At 37.9% G+C, this 19,447-nt stretch overlaps 2 protein-coding genes across 5 annotated transcripts in view; one reads left to right on the top strand and one right to left on the bottom strand.

Annotated features, from left to right (window-relative positions):
• LOC138744218 (docking protein 1-like) overlaps positions 1-6,106 on the top strand; it is a 42,901-nt gene extending 36,795 nt beyond the window's left edge. Inside the window, exons 4-5 of the mRNA XM_069900029.1 lie at positions 1,839-2,011; positions 4,220-6,106. Coding sequence (XP_069756130.1) covers positions 1,839-2,011; positions 4,220-5,260 — 1,214 coding nt within the window. The 3' untranslated portion in view covers positions 5,261-6,106. The remainder of the gene's footprint in view (positions 1-1,838; positions 2,012-4,219) is intronic.
• Positions 6,107-14,306: 8,200 nt separating this feature from the next.
• Positions 14,307-19,447, bottom strand: part of ccdc172 (coiled-coil domain containing 172) — a 37,528-nt gene continuing 32,387 nt past the window's right edge. For 3 of the 4 annotated variants that reach the window (XM_069900024.1, XM_069900027.1, XM_069900028.1), the window contains one exon: positions 14,307-18,401. In XM_069900024.1, the coding sequence (XP_069756125.1) occupies positions 18,366-18,401 (36 nt within the window). In that variant the 3' untranslated portion in view covers positions 14,307-18,365. Of the gene's footprint in view, positions 18,402-18,755; positions 18,829-19,447 lie in introns of all 4 variants that reach the window. The other variant, XM_069900026.1, reaches the window with a different exon arrangement.

The raw sequence follows: 19,447 nt of genomic DNA, 5'->3' as shown, positions 1-19,447 counted from the left end.
AAACTCAAATTCACGGAGGGCCAAAATTAAAAACTTGGACTAAGTCGAGGGCCGAACTAAATATTTATTGAAAATTTTCAACAACATCTGCATGTTTTCTCTTCTTTCAACATATTTAATGTTAAACTTTTTCTTATTAAAAGAAATGTTTAATAATAGTTTTGGATAAACTCTTTCCAGAAGCATTAACAAATGAGAAATAAAATATTCAATAAATAATATTTCTCTATAGAGGATTTGTCAAATGTTGCTAGTGTGCTGTCGAATAGTAAAATCTGAGGGCTATTGAGAATGTGGGAGAATAACATGATTTCTGAAACAATCAAATGGGTGACTGATTGTGGGCATGAACTCTAGCAGGGTTATTTGCCATGCCCTTTTTCCATTGGTACAGATATCCTTTGATTTACACACTTTTCAAGTTTTATGCCTAATGAGCTTGTATCCAGGTGCAGGACCATTTTTAACCAAGAATATATTTATCACTGTGACATGAAGCTATTGGAAGATCGTTTTATCCTGAGATTAAAGTTCATAATCCTTACTCAGGCCTGTGTGCGGGAGGGCGGGGTTTGCGGGCGATCAGGTTGGAAAACGACAGTGCGGGGGCATCGGCTCTCGCTGCAGGGCGGCATCTCGGCGGATCAGCGGCCCCGTCACCGTGAGTCGCGGATCGGTCTGTGGCAGGGAGGGGGAGCGGGCAACGGTTCTGGCGAGGTCAGGCCCGAGGCCTCTGGTTCCGGGCGCTGGGAAGCAGCCTTGGCTTCCCCTGACACCGGCCAGGCCCCAAATCCAGAGTCCATGGTGAGTCCCTGCAACGTAAAGAGGAGGTGGGGGCTGACACCAATGCATTCTGGGATTTGTTGTATCACTGTGCATGCGCTATACTGGCGCGGCGGCCAGCGGGCCACCTCTAATACATTTTTGAAATGATCTTGCGGCCCAAATATAATTATATCGCGGGCCAAATTTGGCCTGCGGGCCAGAGTTTGACATGTGTGGTTTAGAGGGATACAGCCCAAATGCAGGCAAATGGAATTCACCGAAGTAGGAAATTTGGTCAACATGGTCGATTTGGGCCAAAGGGCATGTTTCTGTGCTATATGACTTAAATCCTCTTAACCTCAGGGTTTCTTTTACCCTTTTCATCATTAGTCTTATAAGCCAAATCTTTAAAAAAAAAATATTTTTTAAGATCCTGCACCTTTCTGCATGGTCCAGTACAAACTGTTCAAATATTCCTAATTATTGCTCTGCTGGTAGGACACCTCCAAGTCACATTACAATTCACTATGTTTAAGGTGTGTTAACTTTATTATCCTACAACTTTAGCATTTACCTTGACCATTTACATTTTGCTTGAAAGATTTCCCTGTAAACTTTGATCCAAATGAAGGCTTGAATTACAGTAACCGAGGAATTCATGACAGAATTTGGCATCATCCACCCGATAGAAGCTATTCAACTGATGGTCTGCCACCCATATCTGCAAGCTTTCAAGTTTTATTAATCAGCATTGTTTGTAGACTCCTCATTCAGCATGGCAGTGAATTTGTTGTGATATCATTCAATCATATTATTAAAGCATTTTTGTTTGAAAGGTAGCAGATGGAGATTAAAGTCCATTGACTGCATAGCTACTTGAGATGGCAATTTCCTTTTCTCTTGAATGGAATTATTTTTCATCCTTGTCCTGGTGCTGTTGTTCCTGAAAGTATCATTGGTACAAATGTAAAAGACCAGCAAAAAGGTGAACTAATCTCTAATGATGCCAAGCAATGCACATCGCCGATGAAACTCCAGGTGAAATTATTGATTTTAGTTTCTTTTTATTTCAGTAAACGAGTACAAAGTTTTAATAAGAAGCACAGATGCTTCAAAGAGATGTGACCTCAAAGGAACGTATCTTCTCAAGGCAGAAAAAGATACATTGATTTTAAAAAGTATCAGTCCTGAGCAAGTAGTTTATGAATGGCCTTATATGTATCTAAGGAGATTCGGTGGTGACAAGGTAACTTTTTAATTATTTTCAAATTATTAAAGCATGCCAGTACTTTAATTGGACAATTACAGCATGTTTAGCATGTCACATTATAATGCAAGCTTTTATCATATTGAATTACTCAATCAAAATTTTAAAATGTTGGAGTCACTCTACAGATTATTGACCTGAATATTTATAGCATTTTCTAGTTTGGGTTGTTATGACCTGGACCAGCAGCAATAGAAATTCACCAAGACTTACCTTAAAAAAAAACCCCACATTTTTATTATTAATAACATAACACTTCTTACTTAACTTAATCTCATTATGCGCAAGTGTGTGTGTGTGTGGGGGGGCGGGGGGGGGGGAGGTCCAAAAGCATTACAGTTTAGGTATGATTGTAAAAGGAATCAGTCAGTTTGTGTTGAAACTCAGAATCTTTAAATTGTTACTCAAAAGTAATTATGGAGGAAGCGTGAGGCATCACTTCTCAAAACTCACGAAATTCTTGTAGCGTTGTTTTCAGAGAATTGTTTCTTCATACAAATGATTTCTCTCTCTTGCATGGAGGTTGCAGTATCTGTGTTTCACATGATTATTTCAAACTCAGGTATGAGTCTGATGTAGTAACCATCACAATTATTACAATCCAGAAAACAAGAAAGATCTGCCTTTCTTTTACCTAGAATTTGGTCAGCTACCAGTGGCTATTTAAAATGTCAATGCAGCACTGCTCTCTTGACTAAGAGAAGCAGCAAAGTGGCCATCCTTTCCATAGTCACTGCAATTCTGTGTTCTTCCCTTGACAAGAAGAACACAAGCAGTTATTTCCTCACAGAATGTTACTGTATTTCTGACCTCAGATGTTTCTTGGTCCAATATTAGAGATGTCTTTATCACATGACATCACTGCTGTCTTTGAAGCTTCTTCAAACCACTAAAATTATAATTCAAAAGCAACTTATTCCTCTGCCTGCTGGGCACTAAATCAAAAGTCCTCTTTGTGCACACAGGTACTTCTCCTTAGCAAACACTATGGTCTTCAATATTTCAATGGACAGTCACTTCAGGTTTTATGGCTGTTTACATAGCTTCAACCAAAAATGGTTAGTGGGCATTTCAACTTTCAAAATGCTTTCTGTGTGTAAGGGTCTGTGGTGTCTGTGTGTCCCTGTCCACCCACAAAGCCTTTTCTAAGAAATATATACAATTTTCATAAAGATAATAATAATACAATTCTGTTGAAGGGTTCAGAACTGTAGTGTATTGTTTTTAATTATTAAAAAGCTCAAATCCAAACCCAAAGATAAAAAACCTAGACTGATATTTCCATGCAGAATTTTGCAGGTGGCTATTTTATAGGAGATGTATCAAATCAATTTTCACGAAAGAAGGGTAGGAGAGTTTTCTCTCAGGCTCTGATCAATATTTATCAATTAATAGTACATTAATAGTTTATGTGGTCACTATATTGGCACAAATTATCTGAGTTTGCTTTATGTAAATTGGTTGCTGTTATTCCTTCATCACATCAATGACTATACTTTTAAAAATAGTTCAGTGTCTAGAAAGTACATTCTCAAGAGATAAAGTTCACTGTTAATGCATTTTTCTTGGTTTTGAGTACTCACTAAATATTACGCAATTTCATTAGATACATCAAGTTTTCTTTTTGTCAAGCTGTAATAGTTTCAGAAAGTGGTTCTCCCCCCAATTTCTACTGATTGCTATTGGTTAAGCCAGATGTATTTCCAAATACTTATACATATAATATATTGCATATGTTTCTTACCTATAATCTTAAATCCAAACATGCTAATTGCATTCCTAGTTCATCTCACTCATTCTGGTGATCTCCAAATGACGGGGGGAAAAAAAATCCCTTGGAATCTGCAAGTGTATCATTTAGTGACTTGTGGGAAAAACTTCTCTGGCCAGTTTGACTTTAAACTAGAGTTTAATTGTTAGGAATTTGACCAAATTATCTACTGTCATGACCATGGAAAAGAGCAGAGCAGTTAGCAAATTCATTGAAATTACACAATGCTGAATGAGTTCTACTGATTAATGAAACAAGTATAAATGCATTTATTTAGTGAAGGATCTTAGTTCCATCCCTTATCCTGTAAAGGAGGTTCAGCAGAAGATGTGGTCCTTAGTATTGATGCTATGAACAAATTTAGAAAGAAAACAACTTTATATAGCATTCATGTGGAATAATATTATATTTTTCAGAGGATGTTTTCAATTGAATCTGGAAGGAGGTGCAAATCTGGTCCAGGCAAGTTTGAGTTTGAAACCAACCAAGGAAAACAGATTTTTACATCTGTGAATGCTGCTGTAAGGATTCAAAAGCCCAACAATGAAGAGGAACGATGCAATTCCGATCCTTTAGAAAGCTACAATTTATTTGCTGTGGGTTCTGTTACTCACGTGTCATATGCAGGTTGTACACAGGAGCATGCTGCTATAAATAAATCTCAACTATCCAAAAGATCATCTTCTCCAATATCAGATGTTTCCAAAGGAATGTTTAATTTGTGTTGTGATACTTCTCCAGATAATCAGACACGCAGTCCACTAAACAAGTCACCAGACAGATTTCAGTACAGTTTCCCATTTGCATCACATAGTGAGGAAACTACAAAGTTATCAGGAGACACACTAGAAAATAGGACTAAACTATATTCAGAATCAATTCCAGGAGGGATTCATTTGACACTCCCTTTGGAACCAACAAGCAGTAATAAATCCATACCAAGACAAGTAAGAAGGCAGCAAAGTAGCTTTACATCTCACAGGGGGAATATCTATCTAAATCAAATCAATGGGCCTTTAGTTAGGTTTCCCAGCAAAGTGCATTCATCCAACAATGAGAATAATATTCTTGAAAATATTCCTTCCATTCTAATGACTAAGCATCCTGAATCTCTTTATGACACCGTGTTTAGTGAATCTAATGTGCCAAAATCCAAAAATCCACTTCATCAAAAAGTAAGTTGCAAGAAGAATGAGCACTTGTACGAAGTGAACGATTCTTCACTCTATGATGAAGCAAAAGAATTGAGTGCAGCATGGAAAATACAAGGCAGATTGAATGATTTTGGTTATGAATACCCATATAATCCTTCTGCAGATGATTATGCTGTGCCAAAACAGGCAATTATAAATGCTCCTCTGAAGCCACCTAAAAATATACCAGCTCCAAAGGGAAGGATACAAAAAAGTGATTATGTCAATGTGGAATCAATCATTTCCAATTGTGATGATGCATAATTTGCTCTTTTATCCCTTTTTGTTATCTCTATAAAAACTGTTTACATATCAAGTAAAATGTTTTAATTTCCAAAATTGCACCACCAACTGTCAACAACTTCAGGATTTTTGTGTATCCATAGTTGAAGCAGATTTAGGCTCCCAAAAGGACTAGCCTTTGCAACCATCAGATCAAATCAAGGAATATCAAATGAATTGACGTGAGCTTAAAAACAATTAGTATACGCTCCTCTGAAAATTATAGTTTGTTGCATGTGGTGTAAGCTTTTAGTGACACGCAATTCCAGAATTCTTCATCAATAGCCTGCAAAATAAGCAATTATAGATGTGCAAATTATAAATTCCTCAGTATATTTTAAAAATACTTTTCATATTAAGTTTAAAAACTATTTATGATTGTACAGCTGCTACTTTAGTCACAGATGCATTCCAATCTTTATTTAATGTGAGGTAATATGTTAGGAAGTTGGTTTTAAAAATTGCTTTCTGGCCTGCTCCTTGTGAATTATTCGTGGCTGCTCAGCCATCTGGATTGATGGATGCCTGAAATCCCCAAGAACTGAGAGTAACTAAAAACAAGTTCGTGTATGATCTTTGGGGTAGCATTCTTTTGGGTCAACAGTGAATACTATTGCTTCACAGGCAACTCCAGTACTTAACTATGGATTTGAGTAGATTGTATGTCTCTTTCTCAGTCTTTGATTTGTAATGTCACCATTGTGTTTCATGTTACTGGTTTGCATTTTAAATTATCTTTTTGAAGATACTTGTAGTTGTCTCTAATAAATGTGACTGTTTTTAAACGGCACTTGTATTTGCAGTGCTGAAGTCACAAGAAAATCTAGATTTTCAGAAGTTAAGCTTCATAAAATGAAAATAAATTCATCTTTTGATTGAATAAACATTCATTTTTTTAATAGAATTTCTGAAAATTAGAACTCAGCAATTTTGTAACAACTTTAATTAAGTATGTTAAACTCCCAACTATGCTTAATGCTGGGAAACTGCAGCACAATTAGGATGACACAGCTGCTCCATCTAAATTAGACCTCACCTGAAACTACTAGTCTCAGCCAATGCGATTCAGCCCAATACACAGCATGAACAAACAGTAACGGAGATAAAATCACTGCATTTCTTATGGTTACAAAGTCCTCTTCATAGACAGAGCCACAAAATCAAGGAACAATTACTTCTACACCATTTGTGTTTTGATGTGGCCAATAAGGCCTTTATGGGATCAGTGGACTCTTTCACAGGCAAAGAAAATGGCTGACAGGGTTTGAAGATTGAAAGGGCATGGATCAATAATCTGTTATTTTAGGGGAGAATATGTCCCTTAGAGTATGTTCAGGTATGAAATTAAAACCTGGTCTTTGTGGAACTTTCCAAGATCAGGAGGCATCTAAAGAGATAAACAAGGGGAAAAACCCCAAACGGATCACAAACACACATAAACCAAAGGCAATGTTTGAGGACATCTCAGAGTTAATGGGACAAACATCAACAATTCATTTTCTCCCACTGACGCTGCTTGTCGGCTGAGGGCCTCCAGCAAGCAGACTGTTTGTTGCTCCAGATTCCAACATCTATTCTCTCTCTCATGTGACTACATTTTGGGGAGATCTGCAAAGTTCAAGGATTATTACAAAATGGGCAAACTAATTTTGACAATCCGATAATGGCAGGTCTTAATCAACAAGATTATATTAGAATGTTCATTCAGAACATTTTACCTTAAGAACCCAATAAAGCCACAGCACAAAAACACTGCCGCTGCCAATCAGCATCCCCAAAACTCAATGCAGGCATTGTATTGATCTACATGTAGCAAAGGCAAAAATACACAACTGACATTTCAGCCTTGAGCCCTCGAAGTATGAAAAAATGTCAGCAAGCATCTGAGGAAAAAAAGTAGGGGGGGGGGAAGGGGGGGGCATGGCAAAGGCAGGAGATGATAGGTGGAGAAAGGAGGGAGGTGGCCGCAGCAATGAGGGGGAGGGGGGATGGCTGGGCTGGGTGGGTGAAAGAACTGGGGGGGGGGGGGGGAGGGGAAGAAAAGGCAAGCAGGTTTAATGGAAAGCAGTAAAGTCAATGTTCATGCCATGTGGCTGGCGAGTGCCCAGAAGGGAAAAAAAGGTGTTCCTCCAATCTGCAGGTGATCAGGGTAGGATAGTACAAATTAATTAATTATCTGTTCAGTAAAATAGAAATAAAATGCCTTATCATTAATTTCAGTGAGGTAGAACCATGCCTATATATCAATATTCCAATTTTCTTTTTAGAATAGCCATAAACTGAGCAGAAGGACTGCAGCTGTTTCTCATTATAACAAGTTCTATGCATACAGTACTCACACTTACAATTACGCAAGTCAGAGGTAATTAGTATGCTTTAGGAGACACAAGGCCCTTTCATGCAGTGAAAAATCCTGACTGTAAAGGTGGAGATTCTCACTTTTATGTCAGGAAACTTACCACATAACCACATACAGCACAGAAACAGACCAGTTCAGCCCTTCTAGTCCATGGTGAACAATTTCTCTCACCTAGTCCCACTGGCCTGCATTCAGCCCATAACCCTCCACACCTCTCCCATCCATATACCTATCCAACTTTTCCTTAAATGTTAACATTGATCTTGCTTCTACCACCTCAGCCGGAAGTTCATTCCACCACCCTCTGCATGAAGAAATTCCCCCTCAGGTTTCCCCAAAAATTTTTCTCCTTTTACTCTCAATCCATGCCCTCTTGTTTGAATCTCCCCCACTCTCAATAGAAAAAGTCTATTCACATTGACTCTATTTGTCCCCTTTATAATTTTTAATACCTCTATCAAATCACCCCTCAATTGTCTATGCTCCAGGGAATAAAGTCCCAGACTGCTCACCTTTCTCTGTAACTCAAACCCTGAAACCCCGGCAACATTCTCGTAAAGCTCCTCTGCACACTCTCTGTTTCTGTCCTTCCTGTAATTCAGCGACCAAAACTGCACACAGTATTCCAAATTTGGCCTCACCAATGCCTTATACGACTTCAACATAATATCTCAACTTTTGTATTCAATACTCTGATTTATGAAGGCCAACATACCAAATGCCTTCTTCATGTGATTCAACTTTCAGGGAATTGTGTACCATGACTCCTAAATCCCTTTGATCCACTTCACTCCTCAATTGTCTACCATTTAATGTGTATGAACTGTTTTGATTAGTCCTACCAAAATGTAGCACCCCACATTTATCAGTATTAAACTCCATCTGCCATCTTCCAGCCCACTCTTCTAACTGTCCTATATCACTCTGTAAGCTTTGATAATCTTCCTCACTGTCCACAACACCACCAACTTTTGTATCATCTGCAAATTTACTAATCCAATTTCCCACCCTATCATCCAGATCATTAATTCAAAGGACAAACAGCAGCGGACCCAGTATTGATCCCTGAGGCACTCCACTAGTCACCGGCCTCCAATTCGACAAACAATTTTCCACCACTACTCTCTAGCATCTCCCATCCAACCATTGTTGAATCCATTTCACTGCTTCATCATTAATACCTAACGTTCCCACCTTCGTTACTAACCCCTTATGAATGCGTCATGGCCAGCTTCAAGGCACCAACTGCAATCCCTCTCGGGGAAGGATCATCAGTGGTGCACTGTGCTCTACTGCCTCACATGAATGTAATGCTGCTGCAAGCAGCTGGCTAGGGGTGGTTTGATGATGTTAAGCTATTATTAACAAGTAGCAAAGGTACAGGAAACTCAAGGGAGGAAGATACTCTATGGACTCTATTGTGATGGCCACCTCACAAGATCAGTTTCGAAACAAATATTACACAAGCAGAAACAACCAGTCAGATATAAACCCATTGCTAAATTCATCCTTCACCTCTGCTGTGTACATATGATTCAGTGAATAATACCAAAGTTGACTTAGAATTGTTTCCTTCCAATGATACTAATCAGGAAAGCACCAAAACCTGCTGTACCCACTTCCAAGCAGGATGACCTTTTTCAAAAACTGTTGCAGATCTGGCCTTCAAGCAAAGGCCTTTCAAAATGCATCTTTCTCTACAACTTCAGAGTATTATATTTGCAGAATACACATCTGCAAATAATGCCTGAAACAAACATCATTAGTGACGAAGCAACGGAAGGTCAGGTGCAGAGTTTTACCTTGAGACATTTGTCCAGGTATGTTTGTTCGTGTATGGTTTTTGCAGTCTTTATTGAACCAGAGTTGATCTCCTGGTTTGATGATAATGATAGAAGAATATTCCAGATTATAAGATTACTGATTTTGGTGGAATCAAGTTGACAATGACTTGGAAATATATGCATATGCTTTTATATTGTAGCTCCAAAGCAGACCATGGAGTAACCACTTCATTACAGCAGGAGATGGAGACACTGTATATTTCTGAGGTCAGGCAAGTTCAAGAAGGATTCTCTGGTCCCTCTCAAACACATTTAAGTTCAAAAAAGGCCAGATGTAGCTGTTGACACTGTTCCTGTATTTTTATTCATTAGATAAATTTTTACATGATAGAGGAATTAGGGGATATGGGGAGAAGGCAGGTAGGTGGAGTTAGGTCATTAATTAGATCAGCCGTGATCTTATTGAATGGCAGAACAGGCTCGATGGGCCATTTTTGGCCTACTCCTGTTCCTACTTCCTATGTTCCTATTTAAGAGGGAATTAGATATATTTCTTCAGTATAAGGGAATTAGGGGTTACGGAGAGAAGGCGGGGATGGGGTACTGAACTTTAAGATCATCCATGACCGAATTGAATGGCAGAACAGGCTCGATGGGCCATTTTTGGCCTACTCCTGTTCCTACTTCCTATGTTCCTAACCAGAGTGACCATCATATTCCTTGTGCTGCTTGATGCTATTTTGGAACACAGCTCTTCTGAACTGCAAAGGCCTGTGGGATAACTTTGCCCTGGCAGACAGCAGAGATCCTTCTGTAGTTTAATTAGTCTCATTCCTGGATGGTCACATTTTTATGCCAGTTCCTTTAGAATTTCCTCCCCAGATGTGGGAGATGAGGCTGTGAATCTGCATCAAGTTCTTCTCCAGCAAGTTTAAGGACTTCATTGGAAAATGGTCTGCTTTAGGGGGTTTGTTTTTAAATTAACACATGATGGAAAGAGCACAGGAAATCTATTAACAATTGCCTCACACATTAATTCGTCACTGAAAAGACCTGGCAAGTGCCAATAAGGAAGGGTTCGTCTAGATTACAGCAATCAGCAAGCATCAAAACATTAAATTAATTTAATAAAGAATTCTTTAAATTAATTCTTCAATGGATCTGTACCCTTGTGGTGATGGTCCTCGATTCTATCCCATTCCTCACTTTCCACTTTAGTCTCATTACCAACCCATTCATGCAAATTGTAAAGAATTAGCCGCACCCATTTGTAGAGATATATATATACACCTGAATATTTGTACCTGAAGTTATAGAATCATGAAAAAATGGAAAATGAAAATTGCACACATTCATTACTAATATGTATCTATACATGTTTATAAAACACTTCTATGAAGTATTTGGTTTTTGTAAACATATAACTTTTATTATGGTGTATTGGCCCTCTATCACAAATTGGCAATCATGTTTCTTACACAAGGATTTCTGAAAATTATTTCAACAAATATAAGCAATATCAGCGGAGAGTACAGCATTTCTGATGGATAACTGCAATGGCTGAAAAACTGGTGAATATATCCACCGGTAATTATCGTGGACCTCTATTGGGAAGCAAAAAAAAAGTCGAATCGTGAAAGCAATCCAACTTTGAAGTAATATTGCATTTTGGCTTGTGGAAAGGCCACAAAAAGCAATTATGCAGAAGGCTGAACAATAATAGCATGGGAACAAGATTAGTAAAACTAAATGCAAAATGGTAGCAGGATACAATGTCAGACAGGAAGCAGAGCTAAAATGACCAGCTTTCAACCCGTAAATTTGTCTAATATGTCATGGTCTGAAGGTTTGTTTAGAAGGATCTCACTTAAGTATACATTTTCTGATGCAACTCACATTTAAAAAGGGTGTATTTTTCATGATAAATGGAAACTATTCGTACGTGTGAATAATGAGAAGAGATACCAGAACAATGATAGTTTTCCAAACCTATCTTCTGTATAACTCAAAATTTTTTTTTACTGGAACTCGGCAAGTGTGGAAAAGAGATGGTCAAAGTTCAAGAGTCTAGAAGAAAAAGTGTTAGTATATAGAAGAGCGAGGGAGAGCTAAAGACACTGGTAGGTGATAGGCAGAACCAGACTAGGCAGAAATAGTGGGCAGATGGAACCAGGTGGGAGAGAATGAAAAAAAAACACACAAATGCTGGAGAAACTTAGCAGGTCAAATAGTGCCTTTATGTAGCAACGGTAAAGATACATCACCAACGTTTTGGGCTTGAGCCCTTCATCACCTGTTTTACCCCAGGTGGGGGATGATGATTAGTCTAGGAAAAGGGATGGAAAAGGTGAAGAAAGGGGAAGTCCCCAGGAAATGGTGGGAGATACGCAGGAGGAAGTCAGTTCTCTGAAATTGGAAAATTCAATGTTCATACCATTGGGCTGAGAACAGATAGATTAATGTGGAAATGGGAGTTGAAATGACAAGCAACCAGAGGTTCAAGACTGATGTTATAGAAGGCTATACTGGAACCTCCATGTTGATGTAATCACGAAGAAGACCCACCACCAGCTATACTTTGAGGTGTTTGAGGAGATTCAGTATGTCACCGAAGACTCTCAAAAACTTCTACAGGTGTACTATGGAGACCATACCGACTGGTAGTATCACTGTCTTGTACGTAGGCACCAAGTCTCCGGAAAATGAAAAACTTCAAAGGGTTGTTAACTCGGCCAGCGACATCATGGGCACCAGACTTCACTCCATCAAGGACATCCACATGAGACAGTGTCTTAAAAAAGCAGCCTCTATCCTCAAAGACCACCACCACCCAGGCTATGCCCTCTTCACTCTGGTACCATCAGGAAAAAGGTACAGGAGCTTAAAGACAAGCACTCAGCAGCATGAGGTCAGCTTCTTCCCTGCTGCCATCAGATTCCTGACTAATCATTGAACAAATGACCCTGCCTTTTTTTTGTGCAACACTATTTTTACATTATTGTTGCAAGATGGTTCATAATATATGAATGTTTACTCTACGACGCTGCTGCAAAACAACAAATTTCATGACTTGTTCAGACAATAAATTCTGATAATCTACACTTGGTCTTGTCAGTGTTGAAGAGGCCATGAGCACTGAGTACAATAGACCAGGTAGGGGAATGCACCTGTGAATCACTGCCTCACCTGGGAGGGCTGTTGAGATCCCTGGATGGTGGTGACGGTAGAGTTGTGGGAACAAATGTTACATGTCCCACAATTGCAAAATGAGAGAAGATGGCATCTTTGCATGACACAGAATAAGAGGTGTAGTTGAGGAAATTGTGGGAGTTCACACAGCCAAGCTTGACCATGTTTGGCGTACAGGAAATATGGCTCGATGAATCTATTATAACCAAAATAGATGTTACACAAAAGTTGTCTGCATTTAAACAGCATGCGAAGGATGAAGCGCGAGAAACTAGGAAATCTTCATTAGACTTATTGGTATCCAGAGAAACACACGTGATGCCTAATTGTCTCAATTTGATTACTACATGAGTAGGAGTTACATTAATGAAAACAATTGACGCGTGATGTCACTGATAATGAACTCCAGGTGCCTAATATGCAAACTTAAAAAATATTTTGACACACCAATGTACATATTACAATGACTTTCATTTATATAAGCACATGGCAGATATGTTAGAAATAAATTTGCATTAGAAATTAATGTCTCTGACTGATGAGCAGAATGAAAAGAGCTTAATTTTCCTTTCAGGTTCATTTCAAGGTATAAACTACATAAAAATAGATTGAAGCTTTAATCAAGTTATATCTCACCCAAAAAAAGTAACAAAGTTTGCTGGTCTCAAGCATACAGATGGTTTTCTACATCTACAAGTTGTCAATTAAAATGGTGAAGGTTGAGGACAGCCCATAGTATCTTCAACCAATGCCGTTTGACAATGGATATTTTTTTTTGAATTATTTTAAAAATAAAAATCACAAGGATATTATTATTAATGTTTAATTACATTTAGTAATACTAACAATTACAACCGTAAACACCCTTATGAACAATCCAACATAGTCCCATCAAGCAATAGACAAGACATTTAAAAAAAAAAATGATGTCAAATATGTTAACTGTAAGAACTGAGCATTGTTCACTTTCTAGTGATTTATTTAATCTTCGGTTTCATTATGCATGCTTTCTAAATCCTATCTTCACGATTGTTTTCTGAACGTTTAAAGACTAAAAAGGATAGTGAGGGAAGGTGATGCTGAACACTCAGAGAACGTGAAGGGAGAAGAGTAGTAAAATTGAAATGACCAATGTCATGCTCATCATTTTCAATGAAAAGAGTAAAAGGAGGCAATGGGTAGAGGAAACACAAGTGGATTATTTCTTCACATTCAGAATACTGTTAAAGGAAATATACCTGCACCAAGAAATGGATGCTGAGGCAAGTGATGGGTGAGAATGGTAAACTTGAAAAGATAAATAAGAGTAGTTGGATATTTATTTCTATCAGACATAAATGACGCAGATTGAAGGATGATATTTAGAAACACCACTGGAGAACAATATTAAACTTTCAGAGTTACGCTGGACATGCAGGCACAAGCACAAATCTAAAAACAACAAATTCAGATTAGAGCTGTAACTCCAAATGGATTAATAAATTGATTAGGTGAGGCAAATAATGGCAACAACAAATCATCCAGAGAGAATTATACTGGTTAGAATTATTATAGGATCTTGCAAGCGAAGAGACAAAATTAATCTGTTGCAGAGTCAAAATAAAACAAAATATTATTTATAAAATATGTTCCAAAGCAAAAGAAATGTGATAAGTGAAATAATAAAATTTACATATATACTTGAAATTCCTGTTAAGCATGGCCAAGATTTGAAAATGATTAAATCCTAAAATTTCAAGACAAATGAAATGGAAGGCTTCTAAATGCTGAAATGAGCAAAAGAAATTATTAGAAATTATCTATGCACCTTAAGTAATGATTCCTCAAAATGTAATGCTGAAGTAGACTCCTGTTGGCGAATCCGACTGAGACTCAAGTCTCAGATTATATTTCTTGATAAAATGACCATATAACAATAATCCTTGCCTGCAAAAGGTAGAGGGTAGTGATGGATGGACGCACTCTACAAGGAAGTCAGTGACAAGTGGAGTTCCACAGGGATCTGTTGTGGGACCCCCTACTCTTTGTGATTTTTATAAATGACTTGGATGAAGAATTAAAAGGATGGGTCAGTAAATTTGCAGATGACACAAAGTGTGGAGATATTGTGGGTAGTTGCTGTAGGTTAAAAGAAGGTTTTGAAAAGATGCAGAGTAGGGTGGAGAAGTGGAAGATGGGAGTTCAACCTGGTTATGTGTGAAGTGACGTATTTTAGAAGATTGTACTTGAAGGCGGAGGATATGGTTAATGGCAGAATTATTAATTGTGTGAAGAAAAGGGACCGTGGGATTCAAATCCATAGATCGCTCAAGGTGGCCATGCAGCTTCATAGTTAAGAAAGCTTATGCTATCCTGGCCTTCATTAAGAAGGAAATTGAGTTCAAAAGTCGAGAGGTAATGTTGCAGCTCTATAAAACTTTGGTTAGACCACATTTAGAATATTGCATTCAGTTCTGATTGCCTCATTACAGGAAGGATGTGAAAGCTTTAGAGAGGGTGCAGAGGAGATTTACCAGGATGTTGCATGGATTGGAGAACATGTCTTATGGGAAAAGGTTGACAGAATTAACGCTTTTCTCTTTGAAGAAGGATGAGAGGTGACAATAAAAGTCTATAAGATTACTGTATGAGAGGCATAGTTAGGATTGGCATACTGCACTTTTTTCCCCCAGGGTAACAGTAAGAAAAACCAAGGACAACTGTATAAAGTGAGGGAAAGAATGTTTAAAGGAGACATTATGGGTAAGTTTTTGACACAGAGAATAATTGGTGCCTGAAATGCATTGCCAGGGTTGGTGGTAGAGGTTGGTACAATAGTGATATTTAAAAGATTCTTGAACAGGTACATGGATGGAAGAAAATAAGAGGTTTATGGGTGTGACATGGGGAAGGTTTAGGCTGTTGAGTATGCTTATATAGGTTGGCACAACATTGTGGGCCAAAGGGCCTGTACTGTGCTGTAATATTCTATGTTCAATAGGGATCCTGACAGTCATTAAAACATGGTGCAGTTTGATAAAGATAGGATTAGTAATACAATATACGTCAGTGAAAATTATTCAAAACATCAGTGAATAAATCATGCCTAGTTCCTTAAGATAATTAATAAATTTGACGTCCTTAGTTTCTTTATCGATTTGCATTGTTCCTTATTGGTTAAGGAAAATACATATTATATTTTATTATTTATTTTAGTAATTATATCTTTATCTTTCCTGGACTAGATCTTCATTCCATTCCATACCCAACAGGAAGTAACAATTAAAAATTTGATAATAATTGACATACACGTAGACTGGCTATTATTGTAGATTGTGCAGGTAATTTATGCAAATGTGCCCACATGCCCCTTATCACTGCAAGCCATTGAACTGAAATAATCAATAAAGCCATGACCATCTCCAAAGATATGGATAAAGCAGAATTTGGCACAAGCAAAACATCCACAACAGGGATATCAATAATATGTAATCTCCTTTCACTTCATCTTCTATAATCTGAAGTGTTGAATGCATGAAATAATGAAGGGCCTAGCTAAACAAAATATAATGGATCCATTTAAAATCCCAAGTGATTAGCAGATGGGTGAGTAGGTATTGTGTGGTGGTGAACAAGAAGAAAGTCTTTCAGAGGGAAATTGAAATTCACTGCTTAAAAAGATAATGGAAACCGCTTCTTGCTTCTCTTTAAAAAAATATGGGAATGTGTTCTGAAGAGCTGTGACATACACGGGTCTGAATGAAGAGCTGGAAGATGGAATTAGAATGGATGGCTTTATTTCCGGGCACAGAGAGGATGGGTAATTTACTTGCTATGTGGTAAATTTTTCTGATTCAGTCTGGCACAGCCTTGACATTCAGTAAGGTCCAGCACCTGATCTACCAGTAGTCAAAAGTATAGGTTGTGTTGTATATGTATGTCTTTGACATTCAGTCAGTAAACCTTTAAGACCCCAAAACCAAATTCACACGCTAAAGATCAATTAAAAAACATTGGAACAGACATAAAATCTACAATATTTTACATTTTCCTATCAGCAGATTTGTCCCATTGCACCTGAACACATTGCTAGGTCAGTGAGCAGGTTTTTTTATTGACAACTGGGAAGCCTGTGGAAATTCACATTTCTGCACTGGATTCTATGATGTGTAGGACATAACTTGATAAGTAATTGCTGATATTAAAGACCATGGGGTTTCTTTCCTCAGTAGGTATTGGTCAAGTGAATGGTGAGCCAAAGAACAAGGCCCTGCAAATGTAATCTCCACTACATAGTCTCAAACTAATTGAATCATTGAAAATGGCATCTGCCACTGGGCCAAAATAAAACATGGTGGATTAAAATAGTGATAGATCACCTTCACCTTTAATTCCATCTATAACTCTTGATGCCTTGCAAAAGCAGCTAATGTAAAGGCTCATCCCACCCCAGCCACACTTTCTTCACCCCCACTCAAAGAACCAGAAAATAGTAAAATTATGTTCTCTTTGCTCTGTACCAACTGATCTCCCTTAATTCTGCACTCTACACTCTTGTATTGTGCATGACTTGTATTATGTTCAAGATGTCCTCTGGACTGCTCGATAAACAGCCTCTATCACTGCATGTTTTGATGTGTGACAATAAATTTGAACTGAATGAAATGCACAAGGAAATTATCTCTGCTCAAGGAAGCATTTGAGATGGTAGGATGGTCATTCCAAAGGAGAATACAGCGATGTTTGCATTTGTTGGTTTTGCAATACCATTTAAATCTTATTAAAAAACTATTTTTTCAAACTGTGTGTGTGAGAGAGAGAGAGAGAGAGAGAGAGAGAGAGAGAGAGACACACAATAACCAATGACTATATCCTCCTTTTGAATGGCCACCATAGATCAGATGGAGAGAAGGTGGTATTGCTTAATCCATCTTCCACAAGATAGTGATAATCTTGAGGGCACAAAAAATTTCAAATCCAAATCCAGAAACAAACTTTAAAATGTGCGAAAATTATTTATCAGTTCTTCCAAAGCTGAAAATTCTTGCTCATGTTAGTTACTGTTTACAGTTTGGAAATTGGGCAACTGGAGGTCCTTGGATAAAATTTATTTTGCATTTCAATGTCTGAGGAAAGGACATGACTTTATCCCCTCCACTGCTGCTGAGGAATTTCCCCTGCCTTAATTTAGGTATTCAAAATACTAAGGAATGTCTAACACACACACAACCACTTTCAGTCTTGGTCATACAGTCTGTTTTCCCATATTATGTTCATTGGGAAAGTGGAAGAATGTTAAATTCAGCACTACAAAGCAATTTATTTTTACATTTACACACACTTAAAATATAACATTAGAATGATAATTAATTAACAAAGGAAAAAAAACAAAAAAATCCTGTTTTCTGTCCCTCAGTGCTGAATAATGTTCCACGAGAACACTAACCAGGTTGCATTTTAATATATTTAATTTATTGTAAGAATCTCTTCAGTAAATCGGCTACAAGACAAAGTCATTTAATAGCATTTCCACTGAAATTAAAGTGTATTTTCTCACTGTGGCAAAACCAATGCTTTGAACATTAAAAGAAACAAGTTATTTTGTTTAATTTTTAACTTGTAATTCAAATTCAACTAAAGAAAACTGTAACAGCACTTTAAATTAGGTTCTGTGTACAATGCCCATGTCTTACTTCTCAAATTATTGGTGTTACCTTTGTCCAACGTGTTTTTGCTCATTTGTACAATCGGAATCAGATGATCACTAATGTGATCTTTAGGACTTCTGTGGATAGTTGTTCTGTGATAGTTTCTAAAAAGACAATGGAACATTTCAAATTTTGCTGGTTTTATGCTTTCTTTCTCATGTTCAAAACATTGATCATTCTCATTAGTAGTCTTCACAGACCAAATGACCCAGGGCAAATTACTGCCTAATGATAACTTGACCCCAGATCATAAAAAAAATAAATGGTCACTGAAGCCCTGCATGTGCCACTGAGCAGGACAACAAAGGCCTTACTTTGTGTTAAATGCATGCTGAGAAATGAACTAGAATTGTAAATTTTATGCAATCCATGACATGCTTGCCTTCATTAGCAGAGGTGCTGATTCTTGGAATGTCATCTGACAGTCTTAAATAGAATTGGAGAATTCTGGCACTTACTAGAATTACTTGCTGGCACTTGGAGAATTCTGAACAGGTCTGGTCACCAGACAAAAGGGAGATCATGATTAGGCTGGAGAAAAGATTGAAAAGGAGATTGACTGGATTGAAGGGCTTGAATTAATTTATGAATTAGATAAGATACATCTATATTTCCTTAAAAGAATGAGGAGAGGTGACAATAGGCTTTAATAAGGTAGATAACCCCATGTTTCTATTCTATGGTATAAGTGCCTGGAACTTGAGAGTATAGGCTTATGGTAAGAGGGAAGAGATTTGAAAGGGATCTGGTGAGTGAGCAGGGACTAGGGGAATATCAAATTAATGCAGGCAGATAACTATGATGCTCGTGTAGATACAGAAGGCCAAAATGATGCTGTAGAAATCTATGATTTTATGACCTAATTACATTATTGGACTAAAACACAAAATGCTGGAGAAGCTCAGGAGGTCAAACAAAGGCAAAGATAAAAATGCATAACCGATGTTTCAGGCTTGAGCCCTTCATCAAGGTATGAGAAAATGCTGGCAGGCATCCGAACAAAAGAAAAGGGAGGGGGGAGGATGGGTGGCAAAGGCAGGAGATGATAGATAGAGAAAGGAGGGAGAGGACAACAGCAAGGAGGGGTAGGGGAGATGGCTGGGTGGGGAAGGAAGAGGAGAAATAGAAAGATTGGAAAGGGGAGGAGAAA

This window comes from Narcine bancroftii, chromosome 10, assembly GCF_036971445.1.
Source record: "Narcine bancroftii isolate sNarBan1 chromosome 10, sNarBan1.hap1, whole genome shotgun sequence".
NCBI classification, from domain to species: domain Eukaryota; kingdom Metazoa; phylum Chordata; class Chondrichthyes; order Torpediniformes; family Narcinidae; genus Narcine; species Narcine bancroftii.
Note: the sequence above shows the minus strand (reverse complement) of the source record. Positions and strands in the feature narration are given on the sequence as shown.